Genomic DNA, 23,857 nt, shown 5'->3' with positions numbered 1-23,857 from the left:
AGGCTTTTTTTTTTTTTTTTTTTTTTTTGCTGAATTAAGTAGTATTTTTAATAGCACTTCAATATTTTAATCTACTAAATTGCCGTCATTCTAATATGAATCAAATTACTATTCTATAATACTTATTACATTTTTCGATGTAATTATTCCACTCCATGATAAGTATGAGTTAAGTATTCCTGTAGAATTATTGTATTTGGGTTAAAAAAAAAAAAGAGCATTTTAAATGTGTGGCATCAGCTCTAGACAAATAAATTTATTTTGCTGTGGTCTAATAATCTTTCAGAATTTAGTGATATAAAAAGTAGTTTTTCCCTCTACCTTCCAACAAACTGAGCCCAACTCATCAGAATGTCAGTTTTAGTAATTACTTCAGTTAAATAAAAGATTTTAGCTGCTACTGAAAAATATTTGGGGATTATATATCCCTAAAGTTGCATAAATGTTCTAATCTAAAGTAGCTAAATAGTTTAAGACATATGCAACATGAAACAATGTTATTTCTATATTTGATAAATAATTTTAGAGAGAAATTAGAGGATATAGTAATATTAACCATTAATTCTATTTTAAGATTTCTAATTGTAACTTAGTAATTCATGATCATTATTTGACATTTTTTAAACTCATGTGATATGAATATTAATTTTGATTCTCAATTAAATCTATGGAAGCAAAATATTAAGGGTAGCCTATCCAGAACATATTGAAATGCCTAAAAGCAGTTTTTACACTTCAACAATTTTACACAACAGTCATCTAAATATTATTTATTTATTATTTATTTATTTATTTATTTATTTATTTTGTACCAGTAATCAAACTCGGGACCTTGCACTTGTGAGGCAGGCAGTGGCACCACTGAGCTAAATCCCTGGATCTAATCATTTCTTAAATCCTGAGGTCACTTTTCTTATAAATAGGAACTTTGTAGAATAGAATATATTTGTAGAACATTAAACATTAACATACACACTTTATTATTTAGGTATAAGATCTCCCATGAAGACCTTAGTAACTACAGGACCAATGGGAGATATTTCAATATCAGCTGTCACAGAAGCAACATTTGTGTTAAAGAAAGTTATATTTATATGCAGAATTAAAGGATGAATATAAAATGGATATGAGTGGTATATGATGGCATTCTCCGCAGGCAGAGAAGATAAAGTCATTCATAAAGGGAGATTCATCTGACTTGTGTATGTTACATGAATGACTTCAAATTTTAATTGGCATACAATATTGTACGCTTTATTTCTCTTAGATTCACCTGTTTCATGTTAGGTTTTAGAGAGAGGAGTTTCATGTTAGGCTTCTGGGATGTCTCATAGCCTTGTAAAGGAAGTATCATTCATAAGCCAGCCTTTCCTGTGGGCTGCCCATACAGATCCATTGGTGGTTGAGAGTGAAGATCAGGCCACAGGGAAGTGACGCAGAGGAGGAGAGGCTCGGCTGGGTAAGAACATAACATGAACAGACCAGCTGGACCCTCCTGGGAGTTCATACCTGTGGGCCTGGTCAGGACACTGCCCGGTTTGGGAAGAATCAAGCTGATTTTTATCCTGGGACATTGCCAGTTTTTCTGCTGCAGCAATCGGACAGCCAGAAAGACTTTTAAAAAAGAAAAGCAGGAGGATGTGAGTCAAAATGAAAATATGATTGTCTTCGGCATGTGCCTTGCAGAGTACTTGGCACACATTGAACATTAAGTCACAGTAATAGTTCACTTAGCACAGTTCTCATAAGAAAAGACCCCAATGGTTTGTACAAACTGCAATGTCAACGCTTGTACCCCATCTCCATCTTAGAGATGAACAGTAACAAATTCATTTTAAAAATAAATATATTATGTAAGGAAAAAGTAACTAAAGGGATTTGAAACTTAATATATTAAGGAGAATGTGCTCATTCCAAATGCAATTTGTCCAATTATAAAGCTAGCATAGTAACTCCATTATTTGTCTTAGGCTCTTTAGCAAAGTTTTGAAGAGTGATTTTCATATCTTAGTTGAAATTACAAATGCAGAATATTAAGTTTTCTGGCAATATGATTTTCAGTAAAATAGTACCTTATAACCACATAATCCACATGAGACATAAAATATGCACATGAAACAATCAACTTTTCACCAAAATATTTCTATATACATAATATGTTTGTATATAAATGCACATATATGTGCTTTATTTCAGTTGTAATCTCCACGAAATGATATCACCTCAAAGCCAAGTTTACACTTAAAAACCTCTGAACACTGAAGCCTTCAGGATACCTTTTTAATGCCTGTTGGCACTAAAGATAATCCATAAGAAACTCTTTTCATTGTCAAAACCGCAATGGTGAGATTCTAGAGCAGAAAAAAAACATACTCTATTCATCTGACTATATGTACATAGAACCTCAGTATCTTCAACTATAAGATTTTGCTTCATCTGAAATAGCTGCAAATACAAAAATTTCTACGAAAGAAAATAATGAAATGATTTTCCTTTTCACTTTTTACTCTTCACAGATTGAAAATATTTCTCATGTGTTTCTAGTGGTAATGAATTTGATAGGGATGGGGCGCTCCTTATTACATATAGTTTGCTCTTTGATTGGGAAAATGTTTCTCTCACTTTTTATAGTGTAAAATGACTAGCCAGTCATCAGAATTACCTCCTGTGAGTGTTGCGGTTGCTGTTCACATGTCCCCGTCCTGTGCATCCTGGTGTGGGACACTTGAGCACATTTTCATGCATGGCAAGAACTAAGCACAAAATGTCACATTTAAGGGAAGAATAATTTACCATAAATGCATAGCACGCCAATAAATTTACTTCTCACTTTTGCATTGCAATGACTTTGTTACATAATCCACCACACATCCCCATCCCCAGATAGATTTTGATTGAAAAACAATAATGCATACAAGAATTTCAGAAATTAAATCCAGCAAGCTCATTCACATTTTAATCATCCTGAACTCCATGTTACATTTAACCCTAGACTTGATAAGACTGTGTTGCTTATATTTCACCTAAATTATAAGTATTTCACTTTTCTTTCCCATTCTTATACTCTTCCCGGGAGAATGGGTGGAAAACACCATTTATCGAGTAGCCCCTTTCCATCTCTTTTCTATCACTGTGTGTAGTCTCTTTTATCTCCTAAGTGATGCTATTTTGGTTCCCTGTCCACTGACTCTCCATTGCCAGTGGTTACTGTCAAGGGTATGCTTGTATGAACTTTCAGAGAACCTTTCCAAGGACCCACTACTTCAGGAGCACAGGAGCATAGTTGGATTTAGCGATTTGCCAAATCTTGACACTGAGAAGGGTAGAGGGCTGAGATGGCTCCACTTCAAGGTCTTGATAAATGTATTCAAAAAGTCTGAAATGTATCAATGCTCTACTTAGCTTAGAAGGTAGCCCTTCTTCCTAAGCCCTTTCTTCCACTTCCAGAATACCGGTTTACAGCAGGGCTATGATGGTGAAGTGGGACATGGTTGCCCTTGCTAAGGACCCTCAACTCCAACAGGATGTCCCAAGATAACACCACATAGTGAATATACCCTCAGCGAGGGGAGACCAGAGCTACACTGGAGACTTCTGGAACCCAGATCTTAGGCTGAGGGAGCACTATGCAGTCAGATAGTGTAATAGCCATGTCTTACTTCTGTGTACTGGCACTTTGGCATCTGAGGAGTAGAGGCTGCCTACCTCTCTTAGACTAAGCCACATCACGTAATACACAATCCACTAATATTCTTAAAATGCCAACCAATCACTCCAGCTCCCGCAGCCCACTACCTCCCTTATTAAGCTCTTACACCCTGGGTCATTGCTGCTTCCCTACTCAACCCAGGACCAAGGACCAGAGGGCACCCAGACCCCAAGGCCTGCTAAGCCAGACAGGTGATCTTCACACTGCTTGCCCTGCCTTGCCTGTTCTTTTACACAGAAGCCACATGAAAGGTTTCTGCTCACAGATCCTCCAGCCCCTTCCTCCTGAGTGACCCTGGGGCTCCCCTGTGCCCTCTTGCGGTATGTGGATACCCCTCCTCTTAAGGACTATGGGAAAAATGGAACTGCATTTTCAATGGCTATTGTTTCTTGATCTTTTGGCCTTTTTGCCCGCACATGTTCTATTTATTTAAAATAAATTAAAAACACACAACCACAAGGAAATTGCTGCTGACGCACATAGAGAAAAATTTGTTTCTATTCCTAATTCTAAATTGGAAAAGAAAAAGGCTAGTGTTGTGATGTTCTGGTGCTCCTGAGAAGATGCCTACATCTTTAAGGATAAGCAGTACTCACTTTCCAGGGGAACCCGCACTTTGTGAGGACACCCCGAAAGGCTGCGGTGGTGGGGGTACAGCCCCGTCACATGCCCTGTGCCATCACACCCAGGGATGGGGCACTTGGTCTCCCTTTTCTCAGGCCTCGGTGAATCTACAGAGAAATTAAATTGAGAGATTCATGCGGTTATTCTTCCTTTCCTTCCTATTCAATAGAGTGGCCTTGCAGGGTGACATTCTCACTTCGTTCAATTTGACCATCGTAATCATTCTTCTCACATTGCCTTGAAGAAGACCCTCAACTAAGACCTGTGGAAACATGAAACATGTTTTCAATTTTCTTGATTTCCTAAGCAAAGGCTGACACAGGGCAAGGGACTGTTAAAACAGAGATGGTTTTAAATTGTCATGTCACGTACTCTAGTTAAGGCCTCATTATGACAAAAATCACCACTATGCCTGAGGGTGAGCAGCCTTCCAAAAAGAAAAAAAAGAAAAGTGAGAAAAAAAATTTAAACCTAAATCATCTTCTATTGAAAGTCAAGAAAAAGCCAGATTCAAAATTACAAAACAAAACACTACTATGTCTGAGAAAGGCTCCTCTGGCCTTGTCTCTCTGAACCCCTGGCAGCAGATTTCCTAGGTCCATTCAGCACTCACTCATAAGCAGAGCTTGCTTCCAGGAAGATTCAGGACAGGGCCTGTGTTCTGCTTAACCAAGGGCTTTTAAGTCCCAAGTTTCCCAAGCCCCAGTGAGCTGCCACTTAGGATTATGGGAAAGAACCTGTGGATTTCACTGACTGCAGAAACTGAAAACTGAGGTAGCAGTGAGAAGATGTGGGATCTGAGGGCTTTCAGAAAAGAACAGTATAGAAAAGGGAGGAGATGGAAAAGGCTGCGGAGAACCTGGGTGCTGCACCTACAAACGCATCTTGTCCTGGCTGCCATGGGGCAGGAGCCTGGAGAGAGAGGGCCAAAGATAAGCTCAAGAGTTTTAAGTTTTTGGTTAGAAAAAGGATTATATAAGAACATAGCATAATGGCACACAAAACAGGAATACTGATAATAAGGTTAGCAGTAATGCAGGCAATATCTTAGTTACACATGCATACATTTGTGACTGAGATGGTAGATAACACAAAAATGCATTTAATCTTCTACACAAAACTATTTCCTAGCTCATGCTTGGGATGATATTAATCAGGGGGAATTCTGTCCCTTGGCACCCAGTGGTTTAGAAGGAGAACAGAAGGATTACGTGAGCCTCTGAGAAAGAAACAAGGTGGAATGCAGGAAGGCCACAGAATCTCAGAACTGAAATCAACAGGACTGATGAGGGCACTTGATGCTGAGAGTGCAAATAAATAACCCACAAGATCCTGTCCAAGAAACAGTCCCTGGAAGGGTCTGGCCATATGAGGATGCACAGCTCCCATATGCTCCTGCTCCAAGCTGGTCACCCAGAGCGGGGCACTATGGCAGGATGTGACAGAGTCTTCAGGCAGTATAGTTCGGGCACACATGATGCCATGTCATCCCAGTTGTTGGAGTACGCATAGTCGTGGACAGATGGGGCACAGCAGGTTGTATGTAATGCAATTATACGGGGGCATAGTTTCAGCAAAAGGGGGAGGAGCCAAGGATCCTTCACATTGCAGTGTGTGCTACTACTGGTCCAGGAAGGGTCAAGAGACAGAAAGCAGTGACTTGTAAGTGAGCAGCCAAGAGCCAAAGATGGAGACATGTCCACTGGCAGGCACGTATGTTAAGAGGATTTAAATACCATGACTGATATCCAGACTCCTCTCTCTCTCTTTTGTAAGAGACTGCAAAGCGTATCAACAGTTTGTGATGTGGGACTTTGTGCATGCCGGTTTTATTTAATCTAAGCAGAGTGCCAAAATTGAAGTTGATTCCGGCCCATGAAATCTGCAGCCCATTAGTCAAAATCCTTGAAGTTCGAGTAAAGTGAACTGAGAGGGGTTGACCCTGTCACAGACTGCTGCTTCCAGGGAGAAGAGCAATAATGTGTATTTTATGCCCTTCTTCTCTTGGATCTTGTCCAGGTGAGGACACATTTCTAAACCACAATGAAAGGCTTGGCTCGGAGTGTTTCCCCTCCTGGCTGCACTGTTTGTCTGTGGGAAGCCAGAGAGGGTGTTAGAGATAGCATGGGCTGGCACCTGCCCAGGTGAGGCCCACTGACAGTCCACCATGCACCTTTGTTTGCAAGTCTCTTCTCGGCTGGGCAAAACAAAGATGCAGATGAAATGCCCTGGAAGGCAGAACCTGTTTGCATGATAAGAAGCCAGAGGGAGCTCTGGGCCACTCTGGAGCCTGTCTCTTCTTTTATTTTCTTTGTACTGAGTTCCACAATGAGGCTGACCTTCTACTCTGGTGATGTTACATCCTAGTTTGTCTGGGACTGTTCTAGATGACACTTGATATACTTGTGGCATTATTAGTATTGTTCCTCTTTACTTGAAAAGTGTCATAGGTTGGGCTATAAATTGTATGGTGATTGTATGTATACTGGAACCTGAAGTCTCTTAATAGCAAAAGCACAACCAAATCTTTTATAGAATTGCTGACTTATCTGAAGGTACGAATAAAATGATATTTTGGCTGCCTTTCTCCAGGTACTTGACAGGGGGTGGGGGCTAAGGTAGGAGGATTGCAAGTTCATGGCCAGCCTGGATAACGTTGTGAGATCCTGTCTCAAAATAGAGGTAGAGATGCAGCTCAGAGGTCCAGCATTTTCTTGGCTTGTGGAAGTCCTGGGTTCAACCCTTAGTATTGCTGGGGGAAAAAAATCCTAATGTTCTCAACAGCAGAGTCAAGTTTCCAAGGTCAACAAAATGTCAGTAAGTTATTTAGAAAATGGCAGTCAGTAGAGATGAGTGTTTGCAGAGGACCATAATACTGATTATGCCCAAAGCAGGCTGTAAAGAGTTAACCCCACAACTGGCTTGTTTTGAGAAGTGAGTCTGGCCGAAGGTTAGAGTAACTTGCACTCAAAATTTGTTCCCACAATTAAAACCTTCTTACTAGAAGGACAATGTTCTAATCACAACCATGTATTTTGTCTATTTTGTTCCTAATTCAGGAACGTTTTGTCTTATCTTTTATGAGCCTTGTTACATTAATTTCCAAAGAAATTGCACATAGCTTGTCTTTAATCCAATTGATTGTCAGTCAAAGCCAATGTTTGGGACTGGCCAGTGCCTTTGTCAGTTGCATTGGTCATCCTGGCACCCCACATTCTCAGTTCTGTCTCTGTGTATTTTTTCTCAGGCCTGCATCGTATACGGGGCAGGTTAATCCTGGAACCTAACTGTGGGGGTCTCTGGTAAGTGTTCACTTATGAACATGAAATGCATGGCAGAGAAAAAAATCCCTATTGTGCAACTGGTTCCCACATCCAGAACAAGGGACAGAAAAGTGAATACTTAATTTGGATGCTTTAGGCATCCTCCAGTAAACCTATATAGTTCTTTGCTATATGGGTTTTGCCTTTTTTGCCTGTTTCATATGAGCCTGGTTCTGATCTCTTGAAGAAGCATTTAATCCCTCCAGAGTAGGACTGTGTCCCACACCATAGGACACCCTGTGGTGTCCAGTTTAGCAGTGGTTCTCTGTCTCCCAGTGACCTAGCATTTACAAATGTAGATTATTTTGCCTTCTAAATTTTTGAAACCAAAAATTTTTTTAAAACTTTATAAAAATAATCAAAGTATCATTAAAGATTTTAAGTTATGGCTTACAGTTTCTACAAATCCTGAATTTCATTGGTTGTAAGATATCATCAATTATAAGATTAAACATTATTTTATGTGTGATTAAGATAGAAAAATCTACTGAAAATGAAACTGCATATTTTTCTAATTTCAGAGTTGTAAAATAGGGAAACTGTATCTCTTAGAAGTAAATTTCATATTTTTTCAGATTTTATAGTTCATTAAAAACGAAACAGCTAAATCCAAGAAATTGTGTATTAATGGGAATGCACAGAACTAAACACAATGTCCTATCCTGACACATAATGGCCATGCATTTATTAATACTCTGCTCCTATCCCAACCCTTTAAAGATGGTTGTGTAGTGTTATTATCATGCTTCTAATTACTTGACATTATTTTAGTCTTCTCTGTTTCCTCAGTTTTGCACGACGTTATTTGTGAAGATTGCAAGTGAGTGCTAAAACTGATTTACAATGACAAAATATACCACGTATTTCTGGATAAATCTAAATAATCAGAACTTCTAAAGCACACTAACATGTTATTCTTTTAAGACCTTCAGCTATATGACCTTGATTTTCTCTAAGGTATTCTTTCTCTTCTAATTCTTTGGCCCTCAGACTTTTGGGTGTCCAAGCATCACCTGAGAACATGCTAAAAGAAATGCAAACTCTGGTGCTCTGCATCTGATTGGATCCTGGAGTGCCCACCTTAAATGGCCTTCTAGGCTCTTACAATGGTGCATAATTGTTGGATTCATCATCAGGCCATCTGGTATGAAACTGATGTGCAAATGGGTAGGAGACTCCATGGAGGAATGGAATAATGTTTTCCTAAAGTCTGAAGAGCAATATTGAAGTTTCCTCAAAACACATTTGCTCTGTCAATTGACCTGGATATTTATGGGCCCTGAGTTACAGAACCAGTAAAAGTATAGGCTTATAAATAAACACATTGATGCCTGGCTTCATTGCAGGAGGGATCAGTGCATCCTGCTAAGCTTGCCAATGGCTTGATATCATTTTAAAGCTCAAAAACAAAAACAAAAGCCAGATGACCATATAATGAAGGCAGGGAAGAAAAATTAAACTTCTGGAATTGATTTGGCTCATAGATTGATTTGAAGTCCAAAAAATAGTATTGTAATTCTAACAATGTCTAATGCAGGGTGGTACTTTTAAAGGTATGGTGTATTTTTTCAAAAATCAGTTCCATTAAAAGAAGAGATGTCATGAGTATTTTTCATGTGGAAAGACACTGCAAACTGAACTTACTCTGATAATACTCTGCAGAGTGGGAAGAAAGATAAGACGTTCATTTCAATTATAATTGATTCATGTGGAAAGACGCTGCAAACTGAACTTACTCTGATAATACTCTGCAGAGTGGGAAGAAAGATAAGACGTTCATTTCAAAATTATAATTGATTTTCAAATTGCATTAAATGGTCAAAAGGCTACCTAGAGGAAATAATCAAATCTGTTTTTCAAGCCTGAAAGCAATCTCATTTCTGAAATGAATGCAGAAGTGCATCTTACGTTTATTGTTAAAGATCTGTCTTCCAGCCATGTCGATAACTTTGGTTTGTCTCCTTTCCCCTGTTAGGTGCTCCAGCAGAAACCTGTCCAGCTCTTTGTAGGTGTTGTGGAAGACGCAGCCTCGCCCAGCCTGCAGTGCAATGGCGTGCTCCAGCAAACTCAGGTTCCCCTTGGCTTTCTCGAGGTCAGTGGACTCTTCTGTCATCACAGCCAGGCTCTTGCCCTCACCTTCCGCCAACTCAGGGAAGGAAGGCTGGGCTTGGCCATCCAGGGTCTCCCCGCACACATTCTGTGGGTCTCTCCTCTCTGTGTCGGAGTCACACTTGTTTTCACACAGAGCAAATCTGTCATCTTCTGTTTTTATTTCAGGAACTTCCAATAGGTCTTTTTTATTATCCGCTAACATGTACTTGGGGCCTCCATGGGGTTTGCCATCTTCTGACAAGTTGGAGCCACTGTCCCACCCATTCTCTGCACTTTCAGAGTTGCTTTCATTGTCATCAGAGGAGCAGAACAGTGGCTGAGAATCATCCATTTTGTCTCTCCCATCATCTGAATGGATCATAAAGCACTCAGCGGCTTCATCACTCTCTGCTTTTAAAGACTGGATGCCACTGTCATTTAAATTTTCATTTATGGTCAGAACAGAAACATTCTTCTCAAATTTTCCCAAGTGCATTAAAGATTTGACCACAAGCTCTTGATAGCAAGTGTATCGGTCTTCTTTCTGATGGGAGTTTTCTTGTGCATTTGCAGTAAGGTTCTCATCCACAGGTTTTATCATGATTTCTTCTACAGGGGAGAAAAACAACATTTACAAAACAAGGATAAAAAATGCTTTGAGGAGATTGTACCATTACATATGCACACCTATATAAAAGGATCCATCCACGTCCATATGTACAAGTACACATGCATATACAAGGTACTTTGAAAAATATTCAGTAAATATTTAGATTTTAAAACTTATCACAGTAAAGCACACATTGATGTTAATCTCTCTCAGAATGCTTCCCTTCCTTTTGAACATACCTATCCTATTGTCCCTGCCACTTTCTGAATCGCTTCTAGAAGTCCTTTTTAGTGAGTATCTTTAGTTGCACTGTCTTGGCTGCCTCAATTTCTTGAATCAATTCAAAAGGTTTACATTTTAACTGTGGAGAAGAGCCTGAAGTTCCACAGCACCAGATCCAGTGAATAATGTGGATGAAGACACATATAGTTTTTTACAAGCCTGCTTTTCTGTTGAATGGCACTCAGCAGCAACATCCGCCATATACTTCATAAAGACACTCACAAAAGAGGACTTCCAGAACTGTTGCAGAAGTGACAAGAATGATGTGGTAAGTGTGCTCAGAGTAAAGGAAAGTACTTTGAGGAGGGTGTATGGCAATGTGTCTTTTACTGTGCTATATTGTTAAAATTTAAATATTCGCTGTCTATTTCAGTAACACCTTGTATACATATATAATATGCGTAATATGTGGAGTTTACTAAATTTACAAAGATGGATGAGAAGAACATATATAACTTTAAAGGAAAATATAGAACTGAAAATTGCTTCAGCATACTAAGAGCTAAGCATTTCTAGGGTAGTGACCAAGGGGAGAAGTCAATATTGATTTCTAATAATGCTAGAGTACTGGATGCGAAATTATTGTTATTATACCTTTTATTTCCACATCTTAGCCAACCAAAAGAAAACTGAATATATATAATATACTGCAATGTAAAGAAAATATTAATCAGGTGTCTCTGTTAAAAAATGTCTTATTGAAGATTATGTGGTTTCAGTTCTCTATAGTTTCGCAAGACACATTCTTAGATTTTGTGGAGTATTACCTAAAATGCAAAATACACACACACATAGAGATTACAATTAAAGGAATTCATAATCTTTCAAGACTACTTGGTTTCCATTACCTTGAGAGGCTGAGGCAGGACCACTTGTCTGAGCCCAGCCTGGGCAATTTAGACTTAATAAGACTCTGTCTCAAAATAAAACTAAAGAAGAAAGAAAGAATTAAAGAGAGAAAAAAATGAAAGAAAGAAAGAGAAAAAGAAAATGAACTTAGGATGTAGCTCCATTCATAAGCCCTGGCTTCAACCCCTAGTATCACCAAAAAATGAAACAAAATCTTACAGCACAAAACAAAAATCTTTTGTAATTCTCACACTAAAAGTCCATATTGAGGAAAACACAAATGGGACAAAGAGCATGATCAGCTAGTATCTCAAATAGTATGAGTTTCTAGTCTGGTAATTGCATGCCTCTGTGTAGAAAGGAAACCAGACAAGAGGTGAAGATGGCTAGAGGATGTTGAATGGGAGCTACAGCTCCACACAGGGGTGGTTTGGACCTGGAACATCAAAACGGCAGGCCCAAGTTCCCGTGTGTGCAGCGCGGTGTGCAGCACGGCTCTCACGCCAGGGTAGCTTTCAGTGTTGCCCTCCACTTGGTAGGAGTGACAGGATGTCCATATGCACAGTTAGCTGACCCAAGCCTGCTCCCTGCAAACACATCAGGGAAGGTGTGGATTGTCTGGTGACCCCGGCCCCAGCGCAGGTACGTGGGGTGATGCCGAGCACACACCACCGGACAACAAAGCTCTGGTCCTCTCATATCCGGTAGGATAAAAAAAAAGATAGGGAGAAGAAAAGACCATTTTTGTCTTTCAAAGGCAGGGAGGGGGATGGGAAACAAAATAATAAGTCCCCTTAAAGACTGTTAAAGACACCAAGTGAAGCGCTTTCTGTGTTAATAAACATCTTCGGAGGGAAGAAAAGCACAGCCATTGGTGTGAGGGGTGCGGGAGAGGGTGTTTGTGTGGGAGACAATGTGCCTTTTTTTGTCTCATTTAATTTTTTATAAACATTGTCTCTGACAAGGACACTCAAAAATACATCTCCATCATCTTCCTTTCTGGTAATTATCTCCCTAAATCAACACTGGACTGCCAGGATCAAGTAAATATTGCCATAGTAACTAAAAGCATTTTTGGATGAAAGGAAGAATTCAGTCACAACACTAGCCCCTGTAAATAATGCTGATTATAGGGTGCAGTCTTTTGTTGGGATCTATTCAACGTAAACTGAAAAATTTAACATTTTAGTTCCTAGAAGAGAGACTGGATAAACAGGCACATAATATTTGATAGGGTGGGCCTATCCTCTCCTGAATTCATATCAGAGAAACTCCAAGTTTAAATAATATATTAAACATGGTCTAAAATGCAAATGAAGTTTTTCTCAGTATCACGGTTGGCTATTAAGAGAAAGTGAAAAGGGTTATGATAATTTTAAAGTATTATGAACTACAGAAAACAAATAAAAAGCATTTTCAGTGAATATGCTCAATTCATTGAACTATTCTCTCACTCCACTTAACTACCCACATGTGTACAATAATGATTTATAGACATTATACCTAATTATGCATATTTGGGCTGTGTTAGAGTGCTAACAAAAGCTCTAGAAAGCAACAATTACCTCTGTTGCTTAGCTACATAGTTTAAAATATTCCTATTAAGTGCAGATCACCAGAGAGGCGGGAGCGACAAACACACACATGTGCGCGACAATGCATTTCACTGTGTGGCTGCCAACTGCTAGCATTTTGGGTCATTTCCAGTTTACATAATTGTTTGGTTCAACTGTTTGTTATATGCTAAAAGAAAATATTTATTAATTATTCTTCAGAAAAAGAGGAGCCCTGCCGACAGAGGTGCCTACGTGCATTGCGTGCGTTGGTTTCCAGGGATGCTCTGCAAACTGCAAACCAACTTTCTGTGTTCCCAAACCCCTCCTGGGCCTTCACTGTAGTCCTAAGAAAACAAAATTGGCTAGCTTTAGAACCTGACAGATTTGTGACAGTGTGCTAGGTTCTCCCAGCATTGTCATGGGGCTGCCTGTTTTTGTAAAGAGAGTTCCCCCCGCCCAGGAGCATGGGGATATATCTTGTGCCTCTGCCACTAGAATAGGCGAAGTGGCTCTGCCTGCAGTTAGAGATTTGGGCTCAGGTTGTGAGGCTGGCGCTCCTGTCTGTGCGGACAGGTTGCTCATCCCATGTGAGCTGGTGTTTGCGTTCGCACAGTGAGGACAGCAGCCCAACCCTATACACATGTTGCCAGGGTCACCTCAGAACACCAGCACTTATTCAGTCAATGGTGGCTAACCTCTGTATTCCCTAGTTACTACTTTCAAAGATAGTAATAGCAGGGGACACAAAGGATGGTAATATGAAAGAAGTGGACCTCTTTTGCATCCAGAATAATGAGTAAAACTGTCCCCTGAGGAGAGGCAGGGTCCACAAGGTTCAGCAGCCTAGCAGCCTTCATGGGCTCCCACCTATGCTACACATCCTACCACGGCACTGTTCTGCTTCAGCCTGTTGAAATGGAGTCAGTGCACACTACACAGGGTGGGATGTTCATTGACCGGGAATGTGCTGCCTGACCAGTGCTTCCTGCCTGCTTGACTGTGGTCAGGTCCTTGGTCTCCAGAGTCCTGAGTTCTCATTTTCAAAATGAGGATGATTCCATGACCCAACAATGGATGACTCACGGATCCTTCCCAGTACAATAAACTTAAGTGTCCCTGGCATGGTGTGTTTCATTTAATCTTCACAATCACTGTGAGAAAGAACTGCAGTTTTAGGGGGCCAGGGGCTTATTCAAGCTACTTAGGGGAGGCTGAGCCACAGACGCATGGCCACACGGCTCTAACCCCAAGTCCTTGCCCTTGTAACATCCTACAGCCCAGGAATGCCATGTGCCTACATTGGTGTTTGCAAAACACAGCCACCTTTAGTAAAAACTGCCATGAATATTAATATCCTATTATTTTCCTAAATTCGGGCATTTTCAAGGGTGAATTTATATGAATATACTAGAATGAAGTTGTCAGCTCACTTACAATGAGGACAACAGTGATCTTTAAATTAAAGATAAAAACATGCAAAGCAAATAACACAATAACAGGAAAACTAACAAATCAACCTCAACTTTTCTAATACCACGAAAATATAGATTGGAAAATTCCTAGGGTGCATTCTGAATTGTTGGTGATTGTACGTGTACATGATAATGAATTCTTGAATATATATATTGGCTGTTCTGCATCAAGTCAACTTTAAAAAGTCCTCCTAAAAATCATAACACATTGAATTGACTTTGTCAGTATAACTGGATTTTATTATTATTGGATTTCAGTTCAATTTCTGTAACTAGTGAGGTTATTTCTATAGGTAAATTTGTTTTCCAAGCTTCTTGAACATGTAAATTTTTTCCAAGGAAATGAACTAAGCTCTCAAGTTCTGAAACTGGAGTGATTTATCCCTTTTTTGTTATTTATCGAGAGATGATTTGCTAAAAGTATCATTCTAGCTCCTAGAACCTCTTTGACTGGCACAGATTTCCTTGAGTTGTGACACATGATCAAGTGCACGAAACTCACATAAGGGCTGGGTTACTCCCACTCTGAGCTCTTTCTTATTTTCCCTTCCATAGTGGGAAGGTTTGTGCATGTCCTCCTTTCTGGAAGTGCTGTCTTCCCAATGAGTAAGATATATTTGCATGGTTTGGGCCACATTCTTTTCAATCTCTGTCTCTGAAAGACAGCTGGGTGAAGTGTAGGGATTTTACTATAAAATGGACTTAAACATTTACAGGATCCAAACCCATGAGCTTAACCTCCAAGATCACTATATACTCATTTTATGAACTTTGTAGCTGAAGATACAATGAGAAGCTGCATGGAAAACACTTTTGACAGGTTGGGCACTCACTCAGCTCTCTTTCTTCCTGGGAAGGTTGGGGTGACTTGTCCAGTGGGCTGAATGCAACTCAGAGCCTTTGCTCTGTTGATCAGGGATAGAAACATCTATGACCGGTCATTTATCACTTTATGATTTCACACTGTTAAAACTTTGTCCTATCTTCATTCCAAAGAGAGTCAGATAAATGGATTATGGTACACTGTCAACTGCGAAATAATGGTTCTGCTTGTCTTTCCAATTGTTTCCTAATTATCTTCTTTCTGACACATACAAGATGTGTTACTTTAAGTGTTAAATCTCTTTGTTATTCAGGGATCTTGTCTGTAAAACTGAGATCAAACTCATACACACTTAGGGGTGTTATAGTGTACGTTAAGTGGTATACAAAGTGTGATTAAAAAGCTAAGGTGAATGTTTAAATTGTAAACATTTATTAAAGTACAAGACACATTCCCATTATTCCCTCCAAATACTCTCTTTTGCTTATAACATACTTGTAACATACCATCACCCTTGTCATTTTCTGAAACAGCTTATTATTTTTATGGAAAATTCTGTCAAATAAAAACATCATGGTGTGTCCTTATCCACTAGACATAGCGCCATGCAACTCCCGGCTCTTCAAAATGACAATGAAAGGTAAACTTTTGTGATTCAAGATATCAAGGCAGTTATAAGAAGATAAAGACATTCACAAAAGAGGACTTCCAGAGCTGCTTCAGAAAAGCCAAGAAGGGTGGGATGAATATTTTGAAGTGAAGGAAAGCATTTTCAGGGGTATTATGGCAATGTGTATTTTACTGTAATCATTTTAAAAAATCCGTCATATTCTTTAACCACACTTTATAATTTATGAGTTTGGAATATATGAAGAACTAAAAAACAATGGTTGCTGCTGGTATGATTTTAGCATATTCATTATTATCAGTATGGTTCTAATATGACATAAAATAGCATCTGTGAACATGCAAATAGATGTTCATCAGTGCACATCATTGAATGTTTAACCGAATACATATGCACAATACAATCACTTGACCAATGTTAAACATCAATGATGATCAGGCCACTACAATAGAAACTTGGAAGTCAATACGCCAGAGACAGTCTTTGGCTTCAAAAATCTTACAAGAATGTGTTAATGTAAATATTTGCTTAAAATATGTGAATTTATCTCAATTCTACCCTCAATGACTCAGTAGCTTTCCATAAAGTTCAACCTGAAATTTTCATAGGAAATTAGAAAAGTTGAAGTTGATTATAATTTATAGATGATCCATGAGGCTTTAAAACATCCTAAATACATTAAAACCAGAAAATTTACTTAAACGAGTTCAAATCAGCATACAACTTTGTTTCAACCACAGAATCTCCAATTCCTTGTGAGACAACATTACTTGAGATAGGTTGAGTCTGATCTGAGATTTATGCTCAATCAATATATTTTATATAATTTAAAAATAACTATTCAATATATTTTGATTCATTAAACATTTAAAAAGGTATATGTATAATAGAACATGAACATATTTCATTTTCTTGTTAATCTAAGCTTTAGATTTTATTTTTCCATAAGTTTTTTTAAATGTTTTGCCTCATGCCAAAGCAATCAATACATTCCAACCTTCAGAAGTGTGTAACTACCAGGGACTAATGGCAGTTAACTGTGGAGGAGAAATAAATACTAAAGTTTCAAAATAGTAACTATGTTTCACTTACCATGCAAAGATACTTGAAGAGTGAGTGAGGATTGAATTAAGTACAATGTGTTCATAAAAGCAAAATTAAATGATTTGTTTTAGAAACAATGGGCATAGTGATACATTCTCAATATTATTTTTCCTTATGAAAGGGCTTCTAAGACAATAACTTCAGGTCACCTCTACAGTCTATTATTATAAATATTTATTCAAATATATAGACTATATTAAGGTCACAGGCTATCTGCATTGGTTCATATTGTTATCACCAATCTTGTGGGATAAATAATACTATGTATATTGATTAAACAAAAATTAAATGTTACATATAATCATTAATATGCATTATATAGAACTTGCACACTGGAAAGATATCTTAAAGCTTAAATATGCTCTGTAATTTGAAGAATTTATTCAGGAAGTAGACATCCATTTGAGTAGGCAGATAAGAAACTCTTCAACTTTTAGGCTTAGTATCTTTTCTTTTCTTCAGTAAGAGGCCTAGCCCAATCCTGTACTTTAAAAAATGAACCCAGGGCAAGGACTCTTTGTTGTCTACCTATGATGCTCCATAGTTATTGATTAAAAACGGGCTCTCAATAAGTGAATATTAAGTGAAATAAATGTTTGGTTTGCTTCCAAATTCCAAATATACTTTTACAGCCAAACTGATCATGGTTCTACAAAGGACTGAATCTTGATGCCAAGGACTAGATCAAATTGGAGCCACTCCTCCTTGCTACCTGCAGCAGAGTGGTTGTTGGTTTCCAAGAGACAGTCTTCCTCAGTCTTGTCATCCCGGTCTCCTTTGCAGTCTGTGCTTGGGCTGTAGTGTCGGGGCTTCATCAGCAGGGATTTCCTTTTGTTGACGGGGACACCCAAAGCCTGCTCCTCAGCCCTCCTCTTCTTTGCCACAGAGCAATCATATGCAACACTGCAATGAGTGGGGAAATGAAGACCACGGTAAAACAGCAATCACTGCAGTTTGGAATTTTACTTTCGCAATGCATAACCCAAAGACTCTAAAAACGTAGGACTAAAGGTTTAGGGTTAGTTGTTGGCACCAACAAAAACAGCTCATCTGTGGAATCCATTGAACTGTGTAGATTCTACTTTACTATCAGAATAGCTTTTTTTTTTATAATCATCCTTAATCCTGAGTAAGCATATGTTAAGCTGAGCTTTGCTTGATGCTGCGCTAAATCATCAGGGAGGGATGAAACAAAATTCGTACTGGCTTGCTAATCCTAAGAAACATTTTTTTTTTTTAATCATCCTTAATCCTGAGTAAGCATATGTTAAGCTGAGCTTTGCTTGATGCTGCGCTAAATCATCAGGGAGGGATGAAACAAAATTCGTACTGGCTTGCTAATCCTAAGAAACAGATAATGTACAAAATATACCACCAGATACAAAATATGTATCCAGTATCCATAAATCACAAGGTTTTCCAGATAGTTATTTTCTGCTGGAACTGCTTATCTCTGTCACCCTTTTTCCTCAAACTTAAGAGGACAAATCTTGGGCTTTGAATTAAATGGAAGAGCTACTGGGCAAGGGGACAAGCTATTAGGCTCAATCAACCCATCTCCAGGCACCAAAAAAATATAAACAAGTAAAAGTGAAAAGATGATATGTGGCGTTCTGCCTTTTGATTCTCACCCACTTGGCACATAGAACAAACAAAAGGAGGGGAAATAAGATTATATTTCACAAAAGCAGACAACAGTTTATCCTTATTCCTTTTCTCACATGGTTTTATTGGAAATGCTCCCAAGTGTAGCCCTTTCAACATGGATTTCCTACATATACGTCATTCAAAATTAATGCAGATCACTCTACGTGTGAAGTTAAGACAAACATTTTCTTGGCAAGATTCATGAAGAAGAGAGGGATTCACCAACAGTGAGTCTATAAGAGATAGTCATTAAATACTCTTTGAAGAAAAATGCAGGAGCTTTGGATGAAAAACCCAGAGAAGAAAATCTTGGACTCATAGTAACAAGATACTATGAATTCCATCTCTAAAAGATGATTGAATTTTCAATAGTATACTGAACAAAGGCATAAACTATTCTCAAGCAAACGGCAATGCTAAGAAAATGGTCTATGGGTGAAACAATCGGAAATAGTCATACGCAATTTCTGGAATATAGGTAAGTAGATGCAAAAACTGCTAAAAGGGGGTGGGGAATATCATTTCCTCTAGGGAAAAAAATCTCTCTTCTTGTGGAAGTTAGAAATCTCTCCAAAAATAATGGAAAATTGGAGAATTGAAAATTAGTTTGATGGGAAGAGATGAGTGAGGGTCCTACATAAGTTAATATGCTTTCACAGAATTTCTCTGAAGAGCCTAAATTTAAAGTGACCATGTACAGAGGATGGTGCAAAAGAGAAAATAACCAGATAAATATGAGAATCCAGGAAGTCTTTATATAAAGGCTGCAAAGTGGAGACCTACCTCAACTAATTGATTTGTTTTGTGAAGAAATACACAGGTTTAGGCCATACAGTGCAGCCCAAGAGGGCAAAGACAAGTAGAGCCATCTCATGCTGGCCTTCCTGGTCACAGGAGACTTACTTTTGAGGGGGGAGGCAAAGAAACATGTCAAGCATGAAGATGAGTGGATAAAGTTCCTAACTATGTAAAAATAGTGCAAAAAGTTCCTTCACCTTCTAAATTAAAATAATCTCCCCACCAAACAAGCTCAGAAAATATATAGAACATATCACTAAGCTATTATAAAGAACCAAAAAGATTGTAGAAAGCAGGAGAGGCCCCCATGCCATCAGACTTATTTTTCTTTTTTTTTTTTTTTTGAAATCGGTTTTCACTATGTAGTGGAGACTGACCTGGAACTCACTTTGTAGCCCAGGCTGGTCTCCAACTCACAGAGATCCTCCTGCCTCAGCTTCCTGAGTGCTGGGATTACAGGCGTGCGCCACCACACCCGGCTGCCATCAGATATTAAAACAGAAAAGAAAATGGATTTTAAGAACCATTGTGATATAAGTCAGACACTGGTATTGGAAAAGAGGCTCACAAAGTGTATGAAAGTTAAGATTTCCCAGTATCCTCATTTTAATTATCTTGTATTAATAATCAGAAGTGGGATTGCTGGATCAACAATAGTTCTATTCTTCTAGAACTTCCATACTGTTTCCTATGTTTATTAAATCAGTTATCACAAGAACCCAGATATAAAAATACCCTCAATGTCCACCCAATGCTAGTCAACATTTAATGGGAAGAAAATTCTGCCCAGAGCAGTAACATGCAGGAAGCTTGAAGACATCACTTTAAGTGAAATGGGCCAGAAACAGAAGGAAAACCATGAATGAGTCCAGGCAAATGAAGAACAGAAAATAGTCATATTCATTGAATAAAAGAGTGAAATAATGGTTTCTATGGGCTGGGGTGGGGAGAGACAGAGAGTTATTAAAGAGCAGGCATAGAATTTCAATTAAACAAGACAAACTCTAGAGATTTGCTGTACAGCATTGTACCTAGGGTCAATGATAATGCATTGCACACTTAAGAATTTGTTAAGAGGATAGATCTCATGTTAAATGTCCTTACCACAGTAAAATTTAGGAAGAAGGAAGAAGAGGAGGGGCAGGAGGAAGGGTAGATTTGCCAGAAGCAGGAAGTATTTATCAATGAGATCAAGCACGGTGAGGACAGTTGACAAAGACTGATCAGTCAGAAAAATGGCATTTCTTTGATGATTGGAAGGAACACATACTAGGTGGTTCTTACAAACTTTACCTTGTTACTAATCATTCCAGATTATTTATAAAAATATGTAACATTCTCAGAATTAAATAATTAGGGGAGCTAATGTTTGAAACTAAGTCTGCCAGGCCCCAAAGTTCATGTTCTGTTCGACACAAGTTGTTGCGATAGAAACTGAATAAAAGAATGACCTCTGGAGTCTAGAGGAAAATGTTGGTCACAGGGCCTTGCCCAGTGATTTGGGCATATTTTTTTTGCAGGACATCTTCAGTCTGAGGGTGGTACTGAGTTGCAGCGATGAAGAGTATGCTGCAAAGCCTAATTAAGATCCCTTAAATGCCCACAGACCGGAGAATGACCTTCATGATTTTTTTAATGGTAATAAAAATCAAGCTCAATATTTGGGTGAAAATAATAACCATGCAAGTCTTGGTTGAAAGAGATATGTAAGATTTTATCAAAAGTACAAGTTTGGTTTAAAATAAAGCACTATTTTTGAAATTAAGGTTATATGAAATAGCATCAGTAACCTAACTGCATAATCTGCAGCAAGTGGTTGGATCTTTTGACCATCAAATTTCTCATGCAGCAAATGGAGATGATAATTTGTAGTTCACATGTTTTTGAGGCTACCAGAGATAATATCTGTGCAGTGACTAATGTAAGTAATGATAGACCTGTATGACTCCCAGCCTAGGGCTCCTTGGACTCCATCTTCACTGGCTGACACTGTCCCATTGTAGGCTCACCAGTCTTAGCCTAGAGCACTACACAGGTGTGTTTCCATAGGTGGAGTCTGCCTTTTTACATATTCCTCATATTGACAGAGATTGCATTGGATTTATGCATAACATTTGCTTTAAATCTCACATTTGGTGCATTTCTCTATTGCAAAGTACCCACAGCCCAGGCAGCATTTGGAGCTAAAATGAAAGACTTTATAATAAATATTACCCTTTGTGTGTGCATGGAAAATGGTCCCTTTTCCTAGTTTTCCCTGAGGGCACACTATTTTGGCTTTATTGTGACACTTCACTGTGACACTGCAATGAGGGAAAGCCACGCTTTACATGTCACTGAGAGAAATGCCACAAAATGCTAACATATCTTCTCAAGGTTGCCAGAAATCATTTCCACTGGGTTGTGTTTTCCCATCTGCGGAGCTCTGAAATGTTAAGGAAATAAATGAGCTCTATTATCTATATTTTTCTAGTAGATGAGAAAGAAAGAGAAAAAATACACTCAGCCCTGCATTTATTGTTCTATTCAATCAAACTGTTGCTTTAAACATCCAGAGGCCCTAGGGAACTTTATCAATGCACCAAATACTTTCAACATCATATTTCAGGTTTTTATTTTAGTGCAGCATCTTTAAAGTGTTCGTATTTACCAAAGAGAAACTTTGGGGTTGCATATTTCAGGAATGCTTCCACTTAGACATCTGAATTCTAATTTGAAATGCTATTCTCTTTGACGTGCTATAGCTGAATTTTTAAAAATCCTCAAAACAAACTATAATTATACAACTTTCATGATAAATTCAGTCCTGGAAGTATGTTTAGAAGCCAAATTTATTGAACTTTCAGGTTTCAGAAAAGATACAACAAATTAGGAAATGAGAATCAAGACTTGCCATGTAAAGGTACATGATCCCAACAATGAATGTAACTGTACTGTATCCCTAAATGTACCAATAAACTCAAAAAAAAAAAAAAATATAGGTCTAGTAATAGATATTGTTTGAACACCCCCAAAAAATAGAACATATAAATAAATGGAGACTATGAAACTCTGAGTCCAAGGAAATCATTTATATGTTCTAGTATTTTAAGGAAATTTTTATAACAAGAATTCCTACTGATTCCTTTGAACTAGATAGACTACCACAAACTCATCAAAAGGGCCAAGAAGAGTGAATATGAATTAAGACTCAGAAAACAGAAAAAAAAATATGGCAATGGAAAAGAAAAAACAAATATTATTTACAAAGCCATAATCGTGTTTGAGAAAAATCCAAAAGAATCTATAGATAAATTTTAAAATAATGGAGTAAATGTAGTGAGGTTATGATTCAAAAGTTAATTGTACTTCCATAAATCAGTAAAAATAATTGGAAAATAAAAATTTCTAACTAAAATAATTTATAATAGCATAGATATATAAAATGCTTGGGAATAAATCTAACAAAAGGGGTACAAATGCCATGCAAAACAAAGAGCCCACTGAAAAAAATTTAAGTTGCCTAAATGAAGGGGGAGATTTAAAATGTTCATGGCACAAAAGTATATGGATGGCAAGATTTTAATTTTCCCCAATTTTATCAGTTAATTTCAAAGTAATCCCTATCAAAACCTCAAGATGACTCTTAGAAGAAACTAACAAGCTAGTTGCACAATTTCTGTGGAAACAAGCAGATCCAAGAATAGTAAAGACAACCTTGAAGAAGAGCAAAGGTCAAGAAGGAAGCGTGTCTTGGATGTAAAAGCATAGTTCTTGAGATAGCTCTTGATATAGGGTGTTACTGCTGTGAACACAAACAGATGGATGGGACAAAATAGATTCTCCATCTACTGGTTCCAGAAATAGACCCACACATATATGTTTAATTTGTGACAAAGGTGTCACTGAGGAAAAGGTTGTTTCTTAAGTGAGTGGAGCTACATCAATTGGATATAACTAATTCCTTGACTTGCACCTCACACTATATACAGTTCTTTCTTCTGTTTACATGGTTTTATTTTCCACAATGTGTTACCCACAGTCACCTGTGGTCCAAAAATTATTAAATGAAATATTCCAGAAATAAACAATTGGTAAGTTTTAAATTGTGTGCTCTTTTGGGTAGCATGGTGAAATTTGTCACCATCCTGTTCCGTCTCACCCAAGATGTGAATCATCTCTCTGTCCAGCATTCACCCTACCTAACCTATCACCCATTAGTCACTTAGTAGTCATCTCAGTTGTCAAATGGACTGCTGAGGTACTATAGTGCATGTATTCAATGAACTCCTATGTTCTTTAATAATGGTCCCAAAGTACAAAGAGGAGTGATGCTGGATATATGGATACATCAAAGAGAAG

General features: G+C 38.2%; 1 protein-coding gene across 5 annotated transcripts in view; it reads right to left on the bottom strand.

Moving 5' to 3' along the window:
- Nucleotides 1-23,857, bottom strand: part of St18 (ST18 C2H2C-type zinc finger transcription factor) — a 310,680-nt gene that overhangs the window by 44,346 nt on the left and 242,477 nt on the right. For 4 of the 5 annotated variants that reach the window (XM_033760733.1, XM_033760734.1, XM_033760736.1 and 1 more), the window contains 5 exons: nt 17,784-17,974; nt 9,565-10,356; nt 4,306-4,440; nt 2,663-2,753; nt 1,510-1,614 (listed from right to left, as the gene is read on the bottom strand). In XM_033760733.1, coding sequence (XP_033616624.1) covers nt 1,510-1,614; nt 2,663-2,753; nt 4,306-4,440; nt 9,565-10,356; nt 17,784-17,974 — 1,314 coding nt within the window. Of the gene's footprint in view, nt 1-1,509; nt 1,615-2,662; nt 2,754-4,305; nt 4,441-9,564; nt 10,357-13,929; nt 14,061-17,783; nt 17,975-23,857 lie in introns of those variants that run through there. The other variant, XM_010605545.2, reaches the window with a different exon arrangement.

Source organism: Fukomys damarensis, unplaced genomic scaffold, assembly GCF_012274545.1.
Source record: "Fukomys damarensis isolate Sample0158 unplaced genomic scaffold, DMR_v1.0_HiC HiC_scaffold_5, whole genome shotgun sequence".
NCBI lineage: Eukaryota > Metazoa > Chordata > Mammalia > Rodentia > Bathyergidae > Fukomys > Fukomys damarensis.
Note: the sequence above shows the minus strand (reverse complement) of the source record. Positions and strands in the feature narration are given on the sequence as shown.